The sequence below is a fragment of the Clinocottus analis genome, unplaced genomic scaffold (assembly GCF_023055335.1).
Source record: "Clinocottus analis isolate CAN_PGR_092001 unplaced genomic scaffold, fCliAna1.0.p SCAF_2, whole genome shotgun sequence".
Lineage (NCBI taxonomy): Eukaryota > Metazoa > Chordata > Actinopteri > Perciformes > Cottidae > Clinocottus > Clinocottus analis.
In genome coordinates this window covers 3531240-3552619 of record NW_027175931.1, presented here as the reverse complement: position 1 = coordinate 3552619, position 21380 = coordinate 3531240, and the positions used below count along the sequence as shown (strand labels likewise).

General features: G+C 45.4%; 2 protein-coding genes across 3 annotated transcripts; one reads left to right on the top strand and one right to left on the bottom strand.

Moving 5' to 3' along the window:
• The first annotated feature begins 220 nt into the window (after positions 1 to 220).
• On the top strand, positions 221 to 13007 carry pcsk7 (proprotein convertase subtilisin/kexin type 7). Its single transcript, XM_068585613.1, has 17 exons — positions 221 to 314; positions 1748 to 2067; positions 2618 to 2854; positions 3453 to 3587; positions 3670 to 3835; positions 4008 to 4098; positions 4484 to 4538; positions 4731 to 4869; positions 4973 to 5073; positions 6498 to 6665; positions 7408 to 7512; positions 7637 to 7739; positions 10205 to 10361; positions 10468 to 10562; positions 10678 to 10783; positions 11543 to 11660; positions 12167 to 13007. Exons 2-17 carry the CDS (start codon positions 1816 to 1818, stop codon positions 12461 to 12463), a joined length of 2325 nt encoding a protein of 774 aa, XP_068441714.1. The 5' UTR covers positions 221 to 314; positions 1748 to 1815; the 3' UTR covers positions 12464 to 13007.
• A 1030-nt stretch (positions 13008 to 14037) lies between these two features.
• Positions 14038 to 21183, bottom strand: tagln (transgelin). Of its 2 annotated transcripts, XM_068585669.1 has the most exons (6): positions 21016 to 21183; positions 16548 to 16590; positions 15673 to 15861; positions 15350 to 15521; positions 14886 to 14988; positions 14038 to 14792 (listed from the first exon to the last, which is right to left on the bottom strand). In XM_068585669.1, the coding sequence occupies exons 2-6, from the start codon at positions 16557 to 16559 to the stop codon at positions 14654 to 14656; spliced, it is 615 nt and encodes a 204-aa protein (XP_068441770.1). In that variant the 5' UTR covers positions 16560 to 16590; positions 21016 to 21183; the 3' UTR covers positions 14038 to 14653. The 2 variants fall into 2 exon arrangements, with proteins under 2 accessions (XP_068441770.1, XP_068441771.1); XM_068585670.1 differs by lacking the exon at positions 16548 to 16590 and having other exon boundaries at positions 21016 to 21180.
• Positions 21184 to 21380: the final 197 nt, after the last annotated feature.

The following is a 21380-nucleotide window of genomic DNA, read 5'->3' as shown; positions in this document are numbered from 1 at the left end:
AAACATGATGGGAAATAACTTTGCAAAATAAAATTGTATGTATATTTTTGTGGGGCCCTACATAATTAATTCTTTTGTGTGTACCTATTTATGATCATAAAGTAAACACACACACAAGTGGACTGAGCGCTAGACCTTGTACGCCCCGCCCCCTTGTGACTCCGGACTAATCAGGTGGCCCGCACCACGCGAACCCAACGGCTGTATGACGTAACACGTTCAGTGGAGCTTCCACTTCTCGCGTTACCCGGAAATGGGATGACGAGTTTACTGTTATTTCCTATTTTCACCTGGAACAGCGATTTGGCGAAAAGGTAAGATATAAAAAAAATTTAAAAAAGTAAACAATATTGTTCAGGTAACAATGACTTTCAACCGGATTTCCTGTTTCCTTTCATGGCAGAGATATCAACGTTTAGCATCGGGACAGCGACGTTAGCCGACTGTCAACACAAAGCTTCCGTTTTAAAACAACTCCCAAGTTGACTTAATTCTGTGTGCTTTAAAGTTCATACGGGTTTGGTTAGTTCATCGTAGTTGTAATTTTTGAGTGTCTCCAGTCAATTCACTCTAAATGACCACCATAAACCTAAGCTAGCTTGCTAGCTAACCTGCTCGGATTACTACAAAACAAAATAAACAATCAGCAAAACTGAGTGTTAGCTGGGTCAGTGTGTCGGGCCGCGAGCAGGTGCGATTATATGATTACAGAGGCAGTCATAGCAGGTGGTTTCACACACATATGTTGTCACCATATGTCACACAGAAGGAAGCTACTGTTGATGTTAAAGGGCGCTTGACGGTAAATATCTGTTGATATCACTCACATCTGATGCTATCTGTGTGTTAAATACACGTTATATATCATTTACAACGTGGTCAGAGACACATATATGTATACGCAGCAGCTGACAAGGTTTTGGTGTTGAGAAGTTGGGCGCATGACTAATGTAATCTTGTTATTTCTCCTTTTTTTAGTCAGTGTCCATGATAGATTGTCAATGTCAGAGTTGGGTTAATGTTATTATACACATTTGAATTTCAGGTGGAAAAGGTTGACTGAAAGAGATGTCGTTTTGGTCTCAGATTTCTCTAGTCGATGAGTCGTTGTATGTACATCTGTGGTTACACACAAGATTTAACGTGGTGCTTTTGTGTGAAACTCAGTTTTACAGATCTGTTAATTTTAAATCAGCTCAGTCAAAGGATATTTGTGTCATGTGAACTTTGCTCTGGAGAGAGACCAATGACACACAACACCCCTAACAGGTTAATCCAGGCGCACAGAAAAAATCCAGTTGACTGCTCTTCAAATACCAATCCAATTCTACCTCATGTGCGAGAATGCATTGTCCACCGTCACCTGTGAAATCGAGGATTTGATAGGTTTCAAATGAAAAAAGACGCCTCACTTGAACTCTCTCATGTTTGTTACTTTTTCGGATAATTTAATTTTCGAAGCCTGACGGTGCTGATGGAATAGCATCCATCTGTTAGAGCCACCTCACAGGAGTCTGTGCAGGAACACTGAAGTAACCGCAGAGTGTTAAACAAATGTCTCCTCAGCCACAGCCGTCTGAATCGGTGTCCAGTTAGTGAATTTGTGAATTTAGTGAGTGGCCTCTAAATGCAGCACGCAGCCGGCGAGAAAACGGCCATCACGACTAACGGAGGGGTTCTTCTTCTTCTTCTTCTTCTTCTTCTTCTTCTTCTTCTTCTTCTTCTTCTTCTCCTCCTCCGCCTGCAGGTTGCTGTTCAGATGAGGAGGGCTCGCCTGGTTGACCCCCCCGTGTGTCGCCCTCTCTCTCCGTTGCCATGGCAACGCCCTACTTCCCCACATTCCTGCTCCTCCTCTTCCTGTCCTCCTTCGCCCTCTTGCTCATGACCCTCATGACCCCCGTGGCCCCGTCGAATCCCTTCTCCAGCGCCTCCTCTCTCCCCGCGCCCTGGCCGTCACCCTCCTGCGGCCTGGGTCAGTCGTGGGCCGTCCGGCTCCACTCGGCCCCCCACGGCGAGGGAGAAGACGGGGAACGGAGCTCCGTGCACCTGGACGCCATCGCCAACGGGGTACAGCGCTTCACGCATTCACAGCCGATGCATTTGTTTGTTTTTTTCCATAGGAGCTCCAAGCTTCATTTTGCTTCATTTTCTCTGACGTCTTCAAATATAACAGAATTCACGCAGTACTAATTGTCCGTGATTTAGCTTCTTTTTTTAAAATTCATTACACTGTGTGTTTTATTTTCTTTACTTTGTTGGTAGCACTTATAATAACTACACACTAATTAGCATTAGTAAAGCACAAGTAAACACTTAATGAATCATTTGTACAGCATTGTTCCACCGATTAGTAACTCAGTAGTATTCATAAACACAGTTATAAATATTTAACTATTGATTAATAAGCTTGACTATTATGCGTTTCATGATTTGGTTTTCATACTTTCTTTACTTATGCTAAATGCAATTTGTAGTTATTGTAGTTAGTATAGTTATAGTTAGTTAGTAAGTGCTACCTTAATGCCCCACATTTGTATCCTATTTTCTGCAACCACCTCATTTCTCCTCACACGTATTGTCCCAGTTTAATTTATCCTCAGTATTTTCTCCATCCCAGGTCGCAGAGAAGGCCGGGCTGAAGAACCACGGCCAGATCGGACAGCTTGAAGGCCACTACCTGCTGTGCTCTGTCGCACCCGGATCCGCGGCCGGCATTTGGAGCAGGAGTGTCCGGCCCAGTGACGTCCTAGCGGCCCACCCTCACGTCCTGTGGCACTCCCAGGAGCGCGTGCTGAGCCGCTCCAAGAGGTCGGTGGCCTTCAACGACCCCAACTACCCCAAACAGTGGCACCTGGTGAGAGCCCGCGCTATCTGTTCTCGTCTTGCTCAATCACTCGTCAGCACGGCTTTGTGTCAAGAATGAATACATTCATATTTTTACCTGTCAAATAATCTGTATACCATGTTCTTTATTGATTTTATTGTGTTAGTTTCTATTCTAAGATAGCTATTTGAGTAGAACTCATCTACAGGCAGCCAATCAGGAACCTGTTTGACAACGTGTGCTTTAGTCACTTTTCCTGTTTTTATTGAGAATTCATATCTTTATGAGATCAGTGTGATATTAGACTTTTGTGTGGACAAAGTAAAAAGGGACTTTGACTATCTCACAGACTGAAACATGTAAATACAAACACACAAGCCTATTTCAAACGGTTAGGGTGACATTAAATATGTCACCTGGTTGCAAAGTGTGTGTCCTGTGGGTACGAGAACATCAGACAACAAAAGTGCATTTCAAGGTAATAAAAATACCAAAAATATTAGTGATGTTTTGCGCCACTGCAAAGAAAAAGGTGGGTGGAAGCTGCATTTTTGGAAACCCTCACTTCACGTTTCCTCTCCTTCTATCTGACCTCACCTTTCCCTCACTTTTACTTGTCCTCTTGCAGCACAATCACCTCTACAAGGGAATGGACATCAACGTCACAGGGGTGTGGGAGCGCAACATCACTGGCCGAGGGGTCACGGTGGTGGTGGTAGACGATGGTGTGGAGCACACCCACCCGGACATCCAGCCCAACTACGTAAGTCAAAACCTACTTTCTATGATTTCAAAAAACAATGAAGCTGTTTCGAAGCTTGCCAACAATTCTTCAACCCTCTCAGAGCGCCGAGGGCAGCTACGACCTAAACTCCAACGACCCGGACCCCATGCCTCACCCGGACGCCCACAGCGACAACCACCACGGGACGCGGTGCGCCGGAGAGATCGTGGCCGTCCCCAACAACAGCTTCTGTGCCGTGGGCGTGGCCTACGGCAGCAAGGTGGCAGGTACACAGGCCATTTTGGGAATTTTTAAACACGAGTGTCCCGGCACTAAGAACCACTGAGACCACAGACTTCAGGATCAATGTGTGTCGTCACACATTCTCTCTCTTTTTCTCTCTCTCTCTCTCTCTCTCTCTCTCTCTCTCTCTCTCTCTGTCTCTCTCTCTGTTTTCAGGCATCAGAGTGCTGGACGGCCCGTTGACAGACAGCCTGGAGGCCATCGCCTTCAACAAGCATTACCAGGTCAACGACATCTACAGCTGCAGGTATCAAACCGACTCTCTCCTGTGAGAGGTTTTCATTAACCGTAAAATGTCACAGGTGTGTCCACGTGTCTCTTGAGCCAACAAACCTTTGACAAACGTTGTTGACTTACCGGCTTTTCGTGGCTTTTAAACTAAATACTGACACAACAAAGGTACACAGAGATTACGTCTGAGTGTCAGGATATCTAATCGATCAATTTGAGCTTGTTTATTCTTCCAGCACCTTATATAAGATTAAGCCCGGTGGAGCTGTGGTTAACCTGCAATGCTTTTTTTATTCGCTGTAAATATTTGACAATGCCATAATGTTTTAACGTCAGAATGTATCGCGCTGTCGTACGACGTCTTGCTCTTGGATTCTGATTTAGACTCTTGTCTCCTCCAGTTGGGGTCCAGACGATGACGGACACACTGTGGATGGACCCCATCCGCTAGGCAAGGTAAGAGGAAGACGATGTGTGTGTGTGTGTGTGTGTGTGTGTGTGTGTGTGTGTGCAGCAGTGACTTTGTCCTGCAGAGGGCAGTACACTGCAACGGATCAGTTACAAAAGAAGTAGAGAGAAAGCTTCCCCTGTTTGTTTTTTTTATGATGTATTTTATTTATGATGTATTTATTCTCCTCCCCTCCACAGGCGGCGCTGCAGCACGGGGTGATCGCAGGCAGGCAAGGCTTCGGCAGCATCTTCGTGGTAGCCAGTGGCAACGGAGGTCAATTCAACGACAACTGCAACTACGACGGGTACGCCAACTCCATCTACACCATCACCATCGGTAAGAAGACACAGAAGCTCCCGGATGTCTGAGTGAGGCGTGGACGTGTGTTATTTGGGTCATAAATAATTGTGTGTGTGTTTGTGTGGTGTGTGTGTTGCAGGAGCAGTGGATGAGCAAGGCAGGAAACCCTCCTATGCTGAAGAGTGTGCGTCCATGCTGGCTGTCACTTTCAGCAGCGGGGGAAGCACGCTGAGGAGCATTGTTGGTCCCTTTGTAACACTCACACACACACACACACACACACACACACACACACACACACACACACACACACACACACACACACATGACTATACCAGAGAATGGATGAGAACAACAGGAAAGCAAGAAGTCATTAACAAGTGACTCTAAATTGGAAAAAGGTCCCAACCAAGTCAACCACCTGTCCATCTTTATTCAGGACATATGAGGCTCAGTCACAGTCGAAAACAACTAATGGAAGGTTACGTTTTTGAAAGACGATGTAATGTCGTTCTGTACATTAGCGTTAGTTTACTATTTATCTCAAGCAGAGGCTATTTCCATCGGCAAACGATGACGGATGATGAAAGGCGTCGAGGGGGGGCAACGAAGCCACTGACCTCGATCTGCCACCCGTTTGTTTGGCCCTGGATGTCAGCGCCGAGGCTTGAAAAGAGCTTAGCCAGAAGACCGATCCACCGCTCACCACAGTGTACCCGCAGGCCGAGCGCGTACCAAACCGCTACCGGGTTCTACTCCGAAGAACCCGATTTGCAGCCGACCGAGAACGGCTGCATTCATGATGCGTCGTATCATGCCGAATCTGCGAAGCCTGGAACTGTGTTTTGCAAACCCTACTAGGCGATTCAGCCGTAATCCTTGATTGTGCACGCCCAAAGAGATGGCTGTGGCGACGCAAAACACAGCACATACGCGTTCTCGACTCCAGCCATTTACCCGAAGAGACACGGTGCTTCTGATTTAATATCACGTGGAGCGTGGAGCGTGTCGAGGTTCAGACTGTCGGTGCTTGCGCGCCGCTCTGGATAAACGAGCGCCGCGACTCTGCACAGGCCGTCCACATCCAACAGCTGTTAGGGTCGAGGCCCTCGTGTAAACACAGAGGGCCGAGAGCTCCTCGACAACTCATCGCTGTGATCCTGCTGTCGGACCGGCTGTCACACGATGGCGCTTTGAAACATGTTAAAAGAATAATAATGAAAGTCGTTTTCTTAACCCCGTCTATAAATCCTTTTGTTTTACGTCAACCGCTGTCCACATCCATTCTCTGCATGTATATATCTTCACTTTAAATTTATGCATTGTGTTCTTTATGTCTTTACGACCTCCCCATGCGGTCCTCATGTTTCCCATTAGTCGGAACACACACACACACACAGTGTCTGTGACGCTGGCACTCGATGAAGTATCGTCTGCTCGTTGTTTGTTTAAAGGGAGAACCTTCATGCCAGAGGATAGCTTTTGTTGGATATACTCAGTAAAAGGGTTGTAGTCACTCATCCAGCCGATGTTTACCCGCACATGTCGGTGCCAGTGTGTGTGTGTGTGTGTGTGTGTGTGTGTTTGGCATCGCCACCCTGAATCCGAGTCTCCGCTGACGCATCTCCGCTCAAGTTCTCCCTCCTCCCTCCCTCCCTCCGCAGGTGACGTCGGACTGGTCCATGCAGAGGGGCACTGGCTGCACCGAGGGCCACACCGGCACGTCCGCCGCCGCCCCGCTGGCGGCAGGAATGGTGGCGCTCATGCTGCAGGTCCGCCCCTGTCTCAGCTGGAGGGACGTACAACACATCATCACCTTCACCGCCACCAAGGTAAGCCGGCCGCAGGGAGGGGAGGGGCAGCGGCGACTGGACACTGAGCTGAGGAGAGACGGTCGAAGGTGTATATGTGTGTGTGTGTATGTGTGTGTGTATATATATATATATATATATATTTCTGAGGAACATATTCAATGCATTTTCCGTTTCATAAAATAGTAAATTTGTGCGTTGTTCATGCCTCTTTGTCTCTCCATCACCCGAGTGGTGCAGTAACTTGCCTTTAATCTAACAGTTATCTTTATGATACATCTGCTGTTTATTTTTCCTAATGAAGGATGCTAATTTTAAGCTAATTTTGAGCTAATTTCGAGCTTCGGCCTGAAGTCAGCAACAGTACAATAGAACAAAATTCGTATCGTAGGTTGGACGGTTAATTATCAACATCTCTATGATATTTTTGGAAATTAAAATGCAAATATTGGAAGTTACAGATTCCCAGAAGCTTCAAATATATTGGATTTGCTCCCTCCCCCCCACCCCTCAACAATCAGTCCAAAACCGAAATATATGCAATTTACAAAGACACTGATGGAGAGAAGCAGTCAATCCAATCAAAGTGTTCAAAATGCCTCATTTAGCTCTGCTCAGGTTCGTGGTTCTTGGACCTCTTCCTCGCCCTAAAGAGAGAGACGTAGTGAGAGAGTGATACAGAGGAAATGATATTAAACATGTACGACGACTGCAAAGCAGCTGTCCAGAAGGTAACACCGTCATGGTGTTTGTTTTCCGTCAGTGCGACAGCAGCACCGACTGGAGCGTGAACGCAGCCGGTTTCCACCACAGCCACCAGCACGGCTTCGGCGTCCTCAACGCCTGGAGACTCGTCAACGCCGCCAAGGTACGCGCTCACGCGGCAGCCAGTTCATCTGGTAGTCGTTTTATTTAATGAGTCATGTACTTCCTACCCAAAGTCACCGCTCCTAACCTCCCTTCCCTCTCCCCCTCTCTCTCCTCCCTCTCAGGTGTGGGAGTCGGTGCCGTTTCTCGTGTCCTATCAGAGCACAGTGATAAAGGAGGAAGCGCCCGTTCCGAATTATCCAGATGAGCTGGTCCGAACCTGGCAAGGTAAAACTCTTCGGCTCGGCTCTGAACAGCTGCTTGTTGAGTTTACACACTGCACTACGCAGCTGACTCCCTCCCTCCTTCCCTCCTTCCCTCTCTGCTCCTCAGCCAGGCTGCCTCTCCATATTAGGTCATGTTCTCTTGTTTGCGAGTTCCTGCGTACACAGGGAAATACTGAGCTCAGATATTTCCCAGATTCCTCCTTTTTTTCCCCCTTCCCAGTCTGCCTCTCCTCTCAGTAGCTTTTTGTTCCCTCTTTGCACTCCTCACCTCGTCTTTCGACGCGTATGATACGATCAGTCGTGACATGCTCGCGGTGACCTCGTCGTGACCTTCCCTGCTCCCTCGTCTCTTTTCCTCTGCTCCCTCAATCTGTATCTTCCAAGTGTGTGTGAGAGTCGCAGACTCACACGGTCTGTCCATTCTTACTTTCAAAAAAGATTTCAGGGGGGAAAAAAAACTGTGAAAAAGCAACACGAGGACGTTTAATTCCTCCCTTCAGTCCGTCTCAGTCGGGTCACTCGTACGTCTGCTGTCACGCTGGTCGGCAGTGTTTGTTGTCGCTGTTCCTGTGTGTTTTGGGCTGCGTGGACGAGGCCTTTCACGTGAACACAACCGTGTGTGCGTGTGTGTGTGTGTGTGTGTGTGTGTGTGTGTGTGTGTGTTTATGTGACTCAAATCATCCGTGTCAAAGTTGTTTTTTGTGGAAGGACGCAGCAGCAGCAGCTGTGTTCGAGTGTGTAGCAGCGAGTGTGTGAAGACACACACTCGAACACAGCTGCTGCTGCGTCCTTCCACAAAAAACAACTTGATGCTGGTTGAGCTTGTTGGTTCTTCTGAAATAAATAGAAAATATCGAATGAGATTCAAGAGAAAAGTTGGTTAAATAACACAAAAAGGCTAAATGTACGGCGACAGTCAGCGAGCGCTCCCTCGCTCCAAAGCATGCTCAAAGTTTATGATCACATCTTGAATTTATTGGAGCGACTCACCCTCATAAATTTCCTTGTACATTTCCACATCTACTCCATATATCTGTACATTCTTCTTCCTTCTTGTTTTTGCTTTCCAAGTCTTTATTTAAACGGCTTAATCTCAGGATGTTTCGCGTCCCTCGAGTAAGGACTAATTTACAGTCAGTTATTTTTATTTTAATCTCTTTTTGGCACCACATTTCATTTAAATCCTACTGAGAGTCTCCATGAGCAGCAGAGTAGCGACAACAGCGCGTCGCGTCTTGTGATTGTTAGTGAGAGCTTCCCAGTGAACGAAGCGGGGACGTAACGCGGCTCTTTGTCTTTTATCTCGTGTAAAAGACAGTATTGCCCCCGCACATTTCTCCATCCTCTCATTCCTCAGGTGCCTGGACAATAACCTGGAGTTTATTACTGATCACAAAAAGCCCTGAAGGAGGAAGTTCATCCAGTAAAAAAAACAATCTGAATGAAAAGAAGACTTTGTGTATTTGTGGGAAATCATTTTGAATCCATCACTTTCAAATCGGACGCATATGAATTCCTTCCTCTTCTCTACGTCTATTTCTGTTTTCTGTTGCCCCTCCACACATCCACTTTCCTCACCTCTCCTCCTCTTGCCTCCTCTCCTCACCTCCTCCCTCCTTTCAGCTCCATCGGTCCCCTGACGCTTCCATTCCTCACCTCTTGTTTACGCTCCCTCGTCCCCTTCGCTGCCCCCTCGTCGCGGCCCTACATGGCCCGAGAGCGCCGAGGCTCACTTTAAAGAGAGGGAGGGAACGCTGGATGACGGATGATTCAAAGAGAGAAAGAGTCCAAGAAAGAGCCAGAGTCTGACGGAGGATTGAGATTTAATTTACGTTTTTAATCGCTAGTTCTCTCAGTACGCCGCCATGTTTTCTGTCCCTGTTACCATTTAAAATGTATTTTAAACGTCTTATTAAAGTGGTCGATGTAATACTATCACAAAATTTGTACTTTAACAAGCCAACATTTCATTGGAAGCGGGAGTAATGTAATCGTGTAAAAATAAGAGGAATGGAATAAATTAAGTTCCATTACAATTCTTAACTTATACACATACAGATATGTAGATTATTAACTTAAAATATGATTATAATGTGATCAATATAATTTTTCTCTTTTTACTGCAGGTCTATTAGAAGTCTCAAAAGACATTGAATTACTTTTTAAGCTTTATATCTTGAGGAAAGTGATGCCCACTGGTTTTCCATCACACCTTTCATTATTTAACCGGTACAGTTATATGCTTTGCGCTTCTAAAAAAGTCTTAAAAAGTCCAACATTTAACTCGCGGACCCTGCATGAACCTTGCTAAATTATTCAAAGTGATTGCATCGTAGATACACGTGAGTGTTTACATTTTTATTTGTGCCAATGCAGTGTCAGATGTTCCCATGTACAGACACATGAAAGCCACTAAGCCTCTCCCTCCGTCCTCCCCCTCTCTCCCTCCCTCCTTCCCTCCCTCAGTCTCTGCTGCCGACCTCAAGCGATCAGGAATGGAGACGCTGGAGCACGTGGCCGTCACCGTCACCATTAACCATCCTTGCCGCGGCAGCGTGGAGATCGTGCTGGTGTGCCCCGGCGGCATGAGATCCGTCATCGGGGCGCGGCGCGCCATCGACAGGTACGACCGGGTGGAGGGATGGATGGATAAAACTTCTATTGAAATGTCCTCAAACCTCCTTTTTGGCTGCAGTCTAATTGTGCAACTCTCTCTGCTGGGCTCGTAGAGACCCTTCAGGGTACCAGGACTGGACTTTCTCCACCGTGCGCTGCTGGGGCGAGCGAGCAGAAGGCCAGTACACCCTCAAGATATCCGACCACAGTAAGCTCACGCACCGACACTAGATGCTGCGATGGGAAAAGTCCGGCCTCTTGCACGTTCGCCATTGCTCATGTTTGCTCTCCCTCGTGACCCTCGTGACCCGATAATCCCACAGAAGAGACGACGCTCGCGCAGTGTGCCACGTCCGGGGTGCTGATGCGGTGGCAGCTGAGCCTGTACGGCTCCTCCATGACCCACGCCGAGGTCCAGGACAGGCGCAGGTAAGAGCGTCGCCTCGCTGCCAATCGGGACGGTGGCGAGGTTTAATGTATGTTGTCCCCGAATGCGCCGGTAACGGTTGTCTTAGGTGTGCTGCGCGTTGATTAGCTGCACCTTCAGGGTTCATGCGGGCATGGAAAACCTGGAAAACCTGGAATTTAAAAAACGGTTATGGTCATGGAAATGTGTTATATTCATGTGTTCATGACGTTCATTTACGCCGGGTTTGAAATAATGAATCTGCTTTTAAAAGAAATAGGCTCAAAATATAAGCAGGCATACATACAGGCATCTATATACATGTTTATTCTTTTAATCAAACTATTGTCTCTCATTTGTCATTTATGGTTTACTGTATGCTTTGAATCCTCATTGTTAGTTTAAATACTACATTTTATCACTTTTTACTGTTTACACACAGATTTCACACAATGTTTGCTCATGAACATTTGGTTTAAAGTCATGGAAATGTGGTCAAAAGTCATGAGAATTTGGTAAAAACTCATAAAAATGTGGTTAAAAGTTATGAAGATGTGGTTAAAAGTCATGAGAATTTGGTTAAAAGTCATAAAAATGTGGTTAAAAGTCACGGAAATTTAATTAAGTCTTGAGAATTTGGTTAAAAGTCATGAAAATGTGTTTAAAAGTCATAAAAATGTAGTTAAAACTCATGAAAATTAAGTTAAAATTCATGAACATTTGTTTAAAGTCATGGAAATCCATTTCTCTAAACGTGTGTGACCCCTGACCTTGATTGGCAGGCTGGTGGAGGAGGCGATGAGCGGCATGTATCTGGACAGCAGCTTCTCGCTGCCCTGCCCTCCGGGCCTGGACGTCCCTCCAGAGATCGTCAGCCCCTTCACCTCCAACAACCTGAAGGTGAACAGCTCTCTGGTGACCTTGCCCCTCTGTCTCTTCTGTCTCGCTCTAAACTTCCTGTCTTCTCTTAAATGTTGTACCTTGGAACCACCAGGCTGCTTCCCCCCCTTTGAAAGAAAATCCCTATTAAAAGGATAATTCCATATCTAAGTCATGTAAAAAGACCATATGCAGAATGGAGGCATTGGCATACACGTCTTCACAAGAACAGACACATTTCTTGACGATTTGCAGACCTTAACCTCTGATATTTATAGCCACGACATCTCACGTGGACCCTGAGGGCGTGAATGTCAAATTTGACATTTGATTAGTGTTTTAAAAGTGAAGTTGTGATGGTTTAAGAAGTGTTAATGTGCGTTTGCCTCCATTTTAGCAAACAGCTGATTACTCCCATACACATTCAGTAAAAAATCCAAGCTGACCCTGAACTAAACCTTCAACTAAAAGGTGAAATTAACTTTCCCTTTCTTGTGATTTACCTCATCCACGTCTCCTTTGTCCAGTTCCTGCTTCTGCTGGGCTGCTTTGCTCTTTTCTGGTCCCTGTACTACACCCTGGAGGTCACGCTGGCCCACATGGACCTCCGGGGCCTCCTCTGCCTGCGCAGGAGACGGGGAGGTCACCGGGCCAGGGGAGGGCGCCGAGGGAGAGGAGCGGAGGAGGTGTTGCTGGAGGGGAACGGGGACGAGGAACGAGGGGGAGGGGAGGAGGAGGAGGATGACTCGGGGGTGGAGTTGCACGCAGTGTTGGACTCCGAAGCCAAAGCGCCGCTCTTGAACGGGGAGTGGCTGGCGACATAGCACCGAGCCAGGTGAAGAAAAAACCCCTCGCGGGACGTCTCAGGCTGTCACCCTCTCCTCCCTTACGCCTTTATCTGTGTGTGGAGAGGGGGGGGGGTCAGAGTAAAGGTCTAACAGGGTTTAATGTCCCGACTGTTTGTCTGTTTGAGGCTCGTCTGTGTTCTACGTTTGTACACCGCGAAGGACTGAGCCCCTACAGGTTGGTGGGATGTACTTCACCAACACCTGCGGGTCTTTAACGCAAAGAGGAGAAAAAAGGTGATTTGCACTGCAGGAAGGTACGAGTCTGCAGAGTGTGTGAGTGTAATATGAAAGGTCTTCCATTAAAAAGTGAATGTGAGGTTCCAAGAAAACTGTTTTTTACAAACTAGATTTATTTTTCTCAGGTGTTATTAGATTTTTTTAAGTATTGGAAGGGGGGGGGGTCGTTAAATGCGGGTTATCAACCAACTACTGATAAATACTTGAAGTGGGATTTTCAAGTGTGGGATTTGTATATGTATTTTTTTATGAAGTGTAATATATACACAGTGTGCCTGCTGTACAGATATATATATATATATATATATATATATATATATATATATATATATATATATATATATATATCGAGCCTGTTCAATGATTTCTACAAAGTGTTCTGTAAAAAATGTAATAAAGAGTTCTAATTTTTTTAAACGGGAAGGAGTGTTTGGATTGACGTTGGAAACTGTGTTTGCTGTGCAAGTCACAGGTGATCGGAGTGAAAATAAAAACACCTGATGGATTAATTTGACTCTTGATATGGTTTTTAAAAACACATTCACACACAGATATTCATTATGTTTGAGATATTGTGGTGTTTCTATACGTTTAGCATGAATTGTACAAGTTTTTACGAACCCTAGAGGAGTTTAACAAGACTTATAATTATAAGCAGCTCCTTTTACTGAAGCTAAATGTTATTGCCAAAATGCTAACTACAATAACTGCTGATAACTTTGCAAACACTGACAATGTTAAGTTTTAACCACGTTCACCAGCTTAGCGTAGCCTCTTAGCATGCCAACATTTGCTAATTAGCACTTTCAGTTGACGGGAACGTTGTCAGATTTTTTTTTTCATTTTTGGTCATACAGAAAGTATTAGCAGTAACAGAACGTCACACAAAGCACATGCAAATCCAATTTATTTGACTACATCGTATAAAAGGCTCGCTATGACCTTTTTGGAACACTTAACAAGCTACCAAACTAGCATAATGCTAAACTGCAATGACACAGTCTTCTGCTTTAAAAAGGAATAGCTTGCATTTATGATCTCAGGTAACCTCCCTCTACATCTAGAGTTAGTTTCTCCTGTCGCTTAAGAAGTCTTCTTATTCGTTCAACTTCACTGAAAGAAGCATTTTTGCAACTGTTAGCGCTGGATTCTGCCCACCATCTTCATATCATTTTAAGACACTTAGAAAACCAGAAACAGACTATATCCTTTGACTTAATAGTAAAAGACATCAGGTGAATGCATCTCCATTTTCTTATTTCCCCAGAAAGGTCCAACTGTTTCACCAATAATCACAAAAGCCAAGTCAGAAATGTATTTCAAAGTCATTTAATGAGACAATGTACAAAAATATTGGCGCTGATACAACAGGTGAAGCGTTGTGGGGAGTGGTAGACAGATTTATTTTATTTTTTTACAATAGTGTAACTGTAGGGGTGTAATCGAGCGCCACAAGTTTGTGAAGAATCTTCCTTCTGTACGTCACGTAAAACACAGATTGACATTTGTGTCGGATTCCAGAGCCAATATTACGAAAAATCTAGCAAGCAAATGCCGAAATTCAGACATTTACGATGTATGCATCAGAGATGAGACCGGGGTCAGTTACGGCACATTGTCATCTTGGTTTTTTTACCTCCAAGGTCATTTTCATGGTTACTTTTTTTTTTTCTTCTTCCCCCCTCGCTTAAGACTATACAAACGTTGTACTGGACCTTTCTGCAGTGGGAAAGAACGAAGCATGGCGAGCTCTGTGACGAGCGCCAGTGCGAGCGTAAAACACAGAGGGGCAAGTGTCAAGCCCGGGAAGGAGGGGAGGAGGAGGGATTCACGTTCAAAAAGTCGCTAAAGCAGAGGATGTTCTACGCTAAGAAGGGTTTAAGGGGGCGGGGGGATGGTTTTCGGGGGAATCGGTGGCTCAGGGATTTTTTACAGGATCTGTCGGGATCTTCCGTAGCTCATGCCCTCCTGGGAGGCGCCCTTATTCGACCCCATCTGTAGACCGATCACGTTCTTGCCCGCCTTCATCTGGTCGTCGCTGAAGTCCCGCTTGTTCTCCTGGGATTTCCTGCAACATGGCATTTAATTTTTTTTTTAAAACGTCACTAAATGCACAACTGAAAAACTGCAGAGGTGGACATTTTTTTCCGATTGGACTCACTTGAAGAACCAGTTGGGGTCTCCTTTGTATGTGCCTTCGTCCTTAGTGAAGGCTAAGCTGCCCAGAGCCGACAGGGTCCTCTGCACCGCCGCCAGGTCCTTACCTGTACACACACATACATATACACACTGTTATCGTCGGCATATCGAAGCACTTTCTCCTCCACTGCACGAACAAAGTGCTTAATCCCATCTGGGGATGGATCGCATTTTGTCAAGTTAAATCTCAGATAACTAGCTTGTACTTCAAGAAATAGTAGTTTCTCCCGTCGCTTAAGAAGTCTTATTCGCTCAACGCCACTGAAATAAGCATTTTTGCACATTTTTACACACGATTATCGTCGACATATCAAAGCACTTTTTCCTCCAACGCACAAACAAAGTGCTTAAACCCAAGCTAGGTTTTGCTTCCTAGCATTACATGTTTGCAGAATGAGGACCATGAACCCCCATCGCCCCCTTCACCTTCCCAGAGGTCTACGGTCTGGAACATGTCGGTCTTGGTGACGCCGTACTTCTCCGAAGCGTTGAGGAACTGGGAGATCTGCTCCATCTGTTTGAAGGCTGCGGTTGAGCTCTGGATCTTCTTCACTGGTTTGTCTCCAGGGAACAGACTGTTGATCAGCTCGCTCAGGACCTGGAGACAAGACGGAGCGACAGGGGGGGCAAGAGAGATTAAAATGTAGATTTTTAAAAATATCAAAAAATCGACTAACATGCTTAATTTAAGTTGTCTTGCATCAAACTTCAGTTTTTGATAAAAACTAAATCACGTGTGTTGCACTCACACATCCGTCCTTCAGCCAGGCCTGGAAGCCCATCTTTCCGGCCTCCGGCTTGGACACGCTGGCGCCACACTGGCGGCTGATCCACTCCACCAGGACCAGCTCCAGATCGGAGTCGTACTTGCTGTCGATCTTATCCTGGACATGCCGGCTCATGCCGAAGGCGGGACCTTTGTTAGCCATGCCGACTCCCTGAGAGAGAGAGAGAGAGAGAGAGAGAGAGAGAGAGCGCCAAACGGAGGAAGGGGCGATGCAATAGCATATTAAAAAGGGGAGAGTTAAAGAGTCACAAATAAAATGTGATGATCCGCAGTTGGATCTTCACTGGAATCACCCTCATCTGCCATCTTGAAAATTCAAAGAGTATACTAATGACAACACTTACAGTTTATAGATGCAAACTTACTGTTTTCTTGTACCTTTTTTTGAAAACAGGCGATACAAACAGCTGACATTCACATTACAGTGACATTTAAATGGAGCCTGAATTCACCAACATGCATCGCTGTGCAAATTAAAATCCAGATTGAAAGCATATTTACTGAAAACACACTTGGATACTCTTTTACGCAGTACAATAGAAGACATGCAAGTCAAAAGCGCGTGTGTTAGCGTTTGCTCAGCGCTTCATTTGAACACCTTTTCCCAGAACAGTGGCACGAACAGCGTCGCGTCTCCTAATGCACACCATGCAGCCGCATCCGGACCTTTGTCCGAGGCCAAGTGATGTACAATGGGAGCTCTGTATCAGCGTTTTGCATAATTCCATACGTCGTTGCCAGCACTTGTAATCGTATGCCTCTGTATGGCCTTTTGGGCCGGCAGCCAAGTGCAAAAAAAACCCCTCCATATCAACGTGCTTGTCTGCACCAGCCAACCTGTGTTGCCATCTTGACGTCAGGTCGGTTCAACTTCCTGTTCCTGGAGGGAGGGGGAGGTTAAAAGTTCAAATGTTAATGGAAAAGATTAAAACCCAGAAGGTGACTGGAGGAGGCTCATCTCTGGAACAGGACGGGAAAATGGCGTCACCGAGGGCGAATAATAAAATTGAGTTCATGAACAATTGCCGACACTTGTGCGCTTCGGTCACAGAGTTTTTTCCAGTTGGCCGTTTGGGATTCAGTCACTGCAAGGCGGGCCAAGACCGGAGTGACGCGAGTCTTTTTATGGTTTAATTAAATCCGTCTCATAATACTGACAGTATGCAAACTGAAGCCGGCACACAAGGTCTTTCTCTCCTATTTCCCTCCATACCCGTCTTCAACTGATCGAAGGTCATGTGAACCTCAAAGCTAATCCTAACCCTAAACCTAAATACAAACGTTTTAAATCAACGTTGGCATATGCCCACCTTCTAAATTGATAAAGCATGAAGTTGCCAATGTTTCCAACTTTATAATGAGTTGCGTTGAACGTCCAGGTCTGCAAAGTTAAGCCAATGTGTGGGTACTTGCATTCTTTCTAACAGCCAGCAGGGGGCTCTGTGCAAAAAACATTTCCATTTTACAGTTTTAACACTTTTATAATGTGTTTCCAGTTCGTTAAAGTTAGTCGTAACCTTTTCTGATCGCCTAAATATGTCACATGCAGTGTTCAGATTGTACTGAGCTCATCCTTCTGGTTTAAAAAAAAAAAAAAAAAAAAAGATGGCGACGGTCAAAACAAACTCATTAACTTCCTTACAGTCTCGTAGGCTGAATACCATTCAATTACCCGTCTGTCAGTCTGCTAAACGCTGCAATGTGTTTTCCTGCTAGCTTGATCTGACCAGATAATGTAGGCAGTAAAGTTACTGAAGCTGTTTCACTAAAACTGCTGCAGCTGGAAGAAAAATAATCAAATGAGAGTCTGATTTACTTCCAGTGAGTAAAGCACCATATTTAATGTATGGATTTACCGACCCTGAGGTTAATGCTACACAAAGCACCCGTGTGCTTGCTCCACCGCTGAGAGTAGATCGACTGCACGTTAGAGTCTGCACGCCGACGGCAGCAACGGGTTCCTGCTCAGAGCTTCAGCACCAACCCGTGTGATATCCTGTCAGTTCCCTGCGGTGCTTTTTCCAGGCCGCAAGAACCCAAACACACACACACACACACACACAGACGTTGGGCAACACGCTCACTTACATACAACCACAAGTTCAGGTTGTAGATTTCATCTCATGTCTGTGTTTCCTTCTAACTGGGACACACACACACACACACACGCTTGTTATTCCCACCGACATACGTCATTGTATAATCATTATCACGGACTGATGTTCTCCTGGTTTCTTTTTTTTCTTTGGCTTCTAGTTCTTGGCCTCATAAACTATGTGGCCTACAATTTTAAAACACACACACACAACGTAGAAGTTATGTTCACCACATGAACTCAGTGCCTTCTAATGTCTTGTGAACAGAAGAAAAGCAGAATTTTTCCCTTAAGTCCAGCATTAGAGTGTGTGTGTGTGTGTGTGTGTGTGTGTGTGTGTGTGTGTGTGTGTGTGTGTGTGTGTGTGTGTGTGTGTGTGTGTGTGTACACTGCAGGACAACCATCACATCATATTTTAAAGAGGTCAAGTAAGCCTGTCAGAGCTCGGTCTCTATTCCTGGTATTTGTGCGTCTCCAGAGACTCGTTGTTAGTTGTTGTCTTTGGGTCGCGGCCCGGCTGCAATAACTCTGAACGATCTGCCAACAAGCTCCCGTGCCGTCTGACTGCTTCTCCTTAATATTTAGCGGCTCACTTGATTTCTGTAAACTGCATTCTTCTGCGTCGTCAGACTTTTCTGTACCAAGCAAAGGTTGTAATGAATTCAGTAACTTTCCATTTCTTTATCTACAGATGCTTCTGCAAGTACGACCAGTACAACACTGACAACCAGCTTTTTTAGAAAATATGTCCCTGCAACTTTCAATCTACTAATAATAATCTTTAGTGCAGTAAATCATTAAGTGTTGGAAGAAAGGATGCATTTCGCTCTTAATTGTAAACTATTATTTAAATCATTGATTGGATATTTAAAAAGGGAAATGGTAGTTTTAATTCATTACTGCAACGTAAAAACTAAAAAGTGCTGTAGAAATATATTTAAGGGTGCTTTAAGAAACCCTTGATATATGATTAAATTACTCAAATTTCCAATCAGGTAATCAAAGAACTGGCAGAAGCTTCTCCAAGTAAACTCTGAACCTCGGACACCTGGCAGCGTCTGGAGGAACCTTATTTAAATGTTAGAGTCCTGAAGCTCATTGAAGGTTCCTGGAAGAACCGAGGGCCTAAAAGGATCCATGCAAGAACCCTGGACGACACAATGACCTCTTTTACTGTCAAAAGAAAGACAAAAACACTCCTAAATTGCTCCCTGTATAGAGCTTTGGATAAAAGCGTCAGATGAATGTAATGTAGGAACTAAAGCTTTTGTGACGGGTAATTAAAACATCAGAGGAAAGTTAGAGTCTTCACATGTTTCCAATGAGCATTTACAAGATTTGATACCAAATGATTGAGCAATTAAATAAACGTAATGACCTGATTAAAAAAGGAAAAGTCTGTAATGGCTCTGTCGTCCACAAACATGACTTCACCTCCTCCCTCCTCCCTCCCTCCTTTGTGTTTTGCTCTGTTTCTCCATCTCCATGGTGAAGCCGCCTCACAGCAGGAAACCGCTCTGGAGGACGTGGCGTCATGCGGCCTCGCCGGTTAACTGGCTAACCGCCGCGTAATGACTTGGCAACTATGAACTGGACCTATTAACGGCTGTAATCGTTGCATCCTACGGAGGTCGTGGACCAGCGAAGAAGAACATCTCTCTCTCTTCCTCTCAGTGACTCCATCCTCTCTGGTTTTGTGGCGTCTGCTGCTCTGCTCACATGCGCCAGATGTTTATGAGCGACGAGAGGGTTTTTTTTTCTAATAAAAAGTGCTCGCCAAGACTGATTCTGATTCTTCTTCTGACAAACCTCATGGCTGCTGTGCGTCTGACATGATGCATTTCCACTCACTCTGCAGTCGTCTGTGTGTCTGTGTGTGTGTTGCCTTGCGTTGCCACACGGATGTGAGTCCTTGTGGTTCTTGGCCTTTTAAAAAACAACAAAACGCTGCGTTCATGCGCTGTCACGTGATTGGCAGAGGAGATCTTGTTATCGGCTTTCGTCACTGCTGTTTCACTTCAGCTGCTAATGGTTTTACTGGGAGCGCTGGGCGCCCTGCCATCTGCCATCTTGAGCAGAAAGCTTTTAGACATTGCACACGCTTTCACTTGTATATATATATATTAAAAAACCTTGTTAAACAGAGGATAGCAGTCTGGAGGATGTGTCTCTGCTCGTTGTGCTTTCCATCTGCAGGTCTGCAGACCTGATTGAGAGTAATCAGCAGCCAGGTGTGTCTCATTATTGTGTCTTTACTGGCGCTCACCTCTCCCCACTGCGTGGGGCCTTTTGGGGTTTTTAACAACGCAGCGCTTTGTCACGCATCCTTTCCAGACACACACGTCAGTACAGATTCTTCCCCGTCCTTTCACTCGCTCATCACTCGCTTCATTTGTTAATCATACCCCTGGTGTCGCGCCCGTCTACCTGCACGTCTGTGCTCGTCTTTGCGAGCGTCGCGACCTTTCACACTTTGTGGATTCGCGGGCCTCAAACAGCCCTTATATGGAAGTTGATTATTTGCTTGCGCAAATACAAGTATGGACACATGACAGAGATATGAAACACTGTCTGGCTCTCCTCCCTTCACATGCACAAGATAAGTTTTTTTTTAACACCTGACTCATCATGAGGAGTCATTTTAATGAGGTAAAAAACTAACATGATTAGGTGCTACGGGATAATCCCCGTCAGCAACCAGGGTCCATTGAGAAAACTGCAGTTTTTAAGTGAACAATACTCCATCGACCACGTGGAACTCATCCTCACAGACATCAACACCTCAAACCAAATGTATAATACTCTTGTCATTTCCAGACACATTAGTGTGTGCGTGTGTGTGTGTGTGTGTGTGTGTGTGTGTGTGTGTGTGTGTGTGTGTGTGTGTGTGTGATATCTGTTGTTCAAATCTTGGTTCGACGCATCCCAAAGTGTATTTGCATACGGACTTCTCCTTAACGTTGCTCTTATTTTGAAAGGACAACTTCTAAATTCAAACACAGCAGATCAACACATGCATTATATATATATATATATATATATATATATATATATATATATATATATATATATATATATATATATATATAAAGGAAGTTAGGAAGGCCTCAAAACTCTCTACTGAGAGGTCTACAGAGCGATGGCAGACTAAATGTTCCAACTTGAGTTGAGGAGCTTTATCCTGTAAAAGCAAAATAAAAGCATACTCACTGTGTGAAGGGATAGGTCAGTTCTCTTTGCGTCTGGTGCGGCGTGCAGGCTTGAGTGTGGACGCTTGACTGAGTGTTTGTATATGCGTCGCAGGAACCTCCCTCTCAAAAAGGCCGGCTTAAAAGGAGCAGATGAGGAAGGATGACTTCACTAGTCTAACAAGAGAGAGAGAGAGAAAGGGAGGGAGGGAGGAGTGTGGAGGAGAAATAAGAGGAAGGAAGAGGAAGGAAAAGAAAAGAAAAAAAGGAAACTTCATCCTTAAAAGGGCATGGCCTTTCAGCAGCTGCCTCTCCCCATCTGGCCGCTCACGTCGAGTTGGAAAAGCCCGGCCTTATTTGGGTCGAGCCGCTCCGCGTGGAGACGGC

What these genes read in the sequence shown, in the direction of transcription:
- pcsk7 (XM_068585613.1), top strand. Translation starts at nt 1,816, where the DNA reads ATGGCAACGCCCTACTTCCCCACATTCCTGCTCCTCCTCTTCCTGTCC. An exon ending in ACCCCAAACAGTGGCACCTG is followed by an intron (nt 2,855 to 3,452) that starts GTGAGAGCCCGC and finishes GTCCTCTTGCAG; the next exon opens with CACAATCACCTCTACAAGGG. An exon ending in CTACGGCAGCAAGGTGGCAG is followed by an intron (nt 3,836 to 4,007) that starts GTACACAGGCCA and finishes CTCTGTTTTCAG; the next exon opens with GCATCAGAGTGCTGGACGGC.
- tagln (XM_068585669.1), bottom strand. An exon ending in CCTGGCTGAAGGACGGATGT is followed by an intron (nt 15,522 to 15,672) that starts GTGAGTGCAACA and finishes TCTTGTCTCCAG; the next exon opens with GTCCTGAGCGAGCTGATCAA. An exon ending in GACCGTAGACCTCTGGGAAG is followed by an intron (nt 14,989 to 15,349) that starts GTGAAGGGGGCG and finishes GTGTGTGTACAG; the next exon opens with GTAAGGACCTGGCGGCGGTG.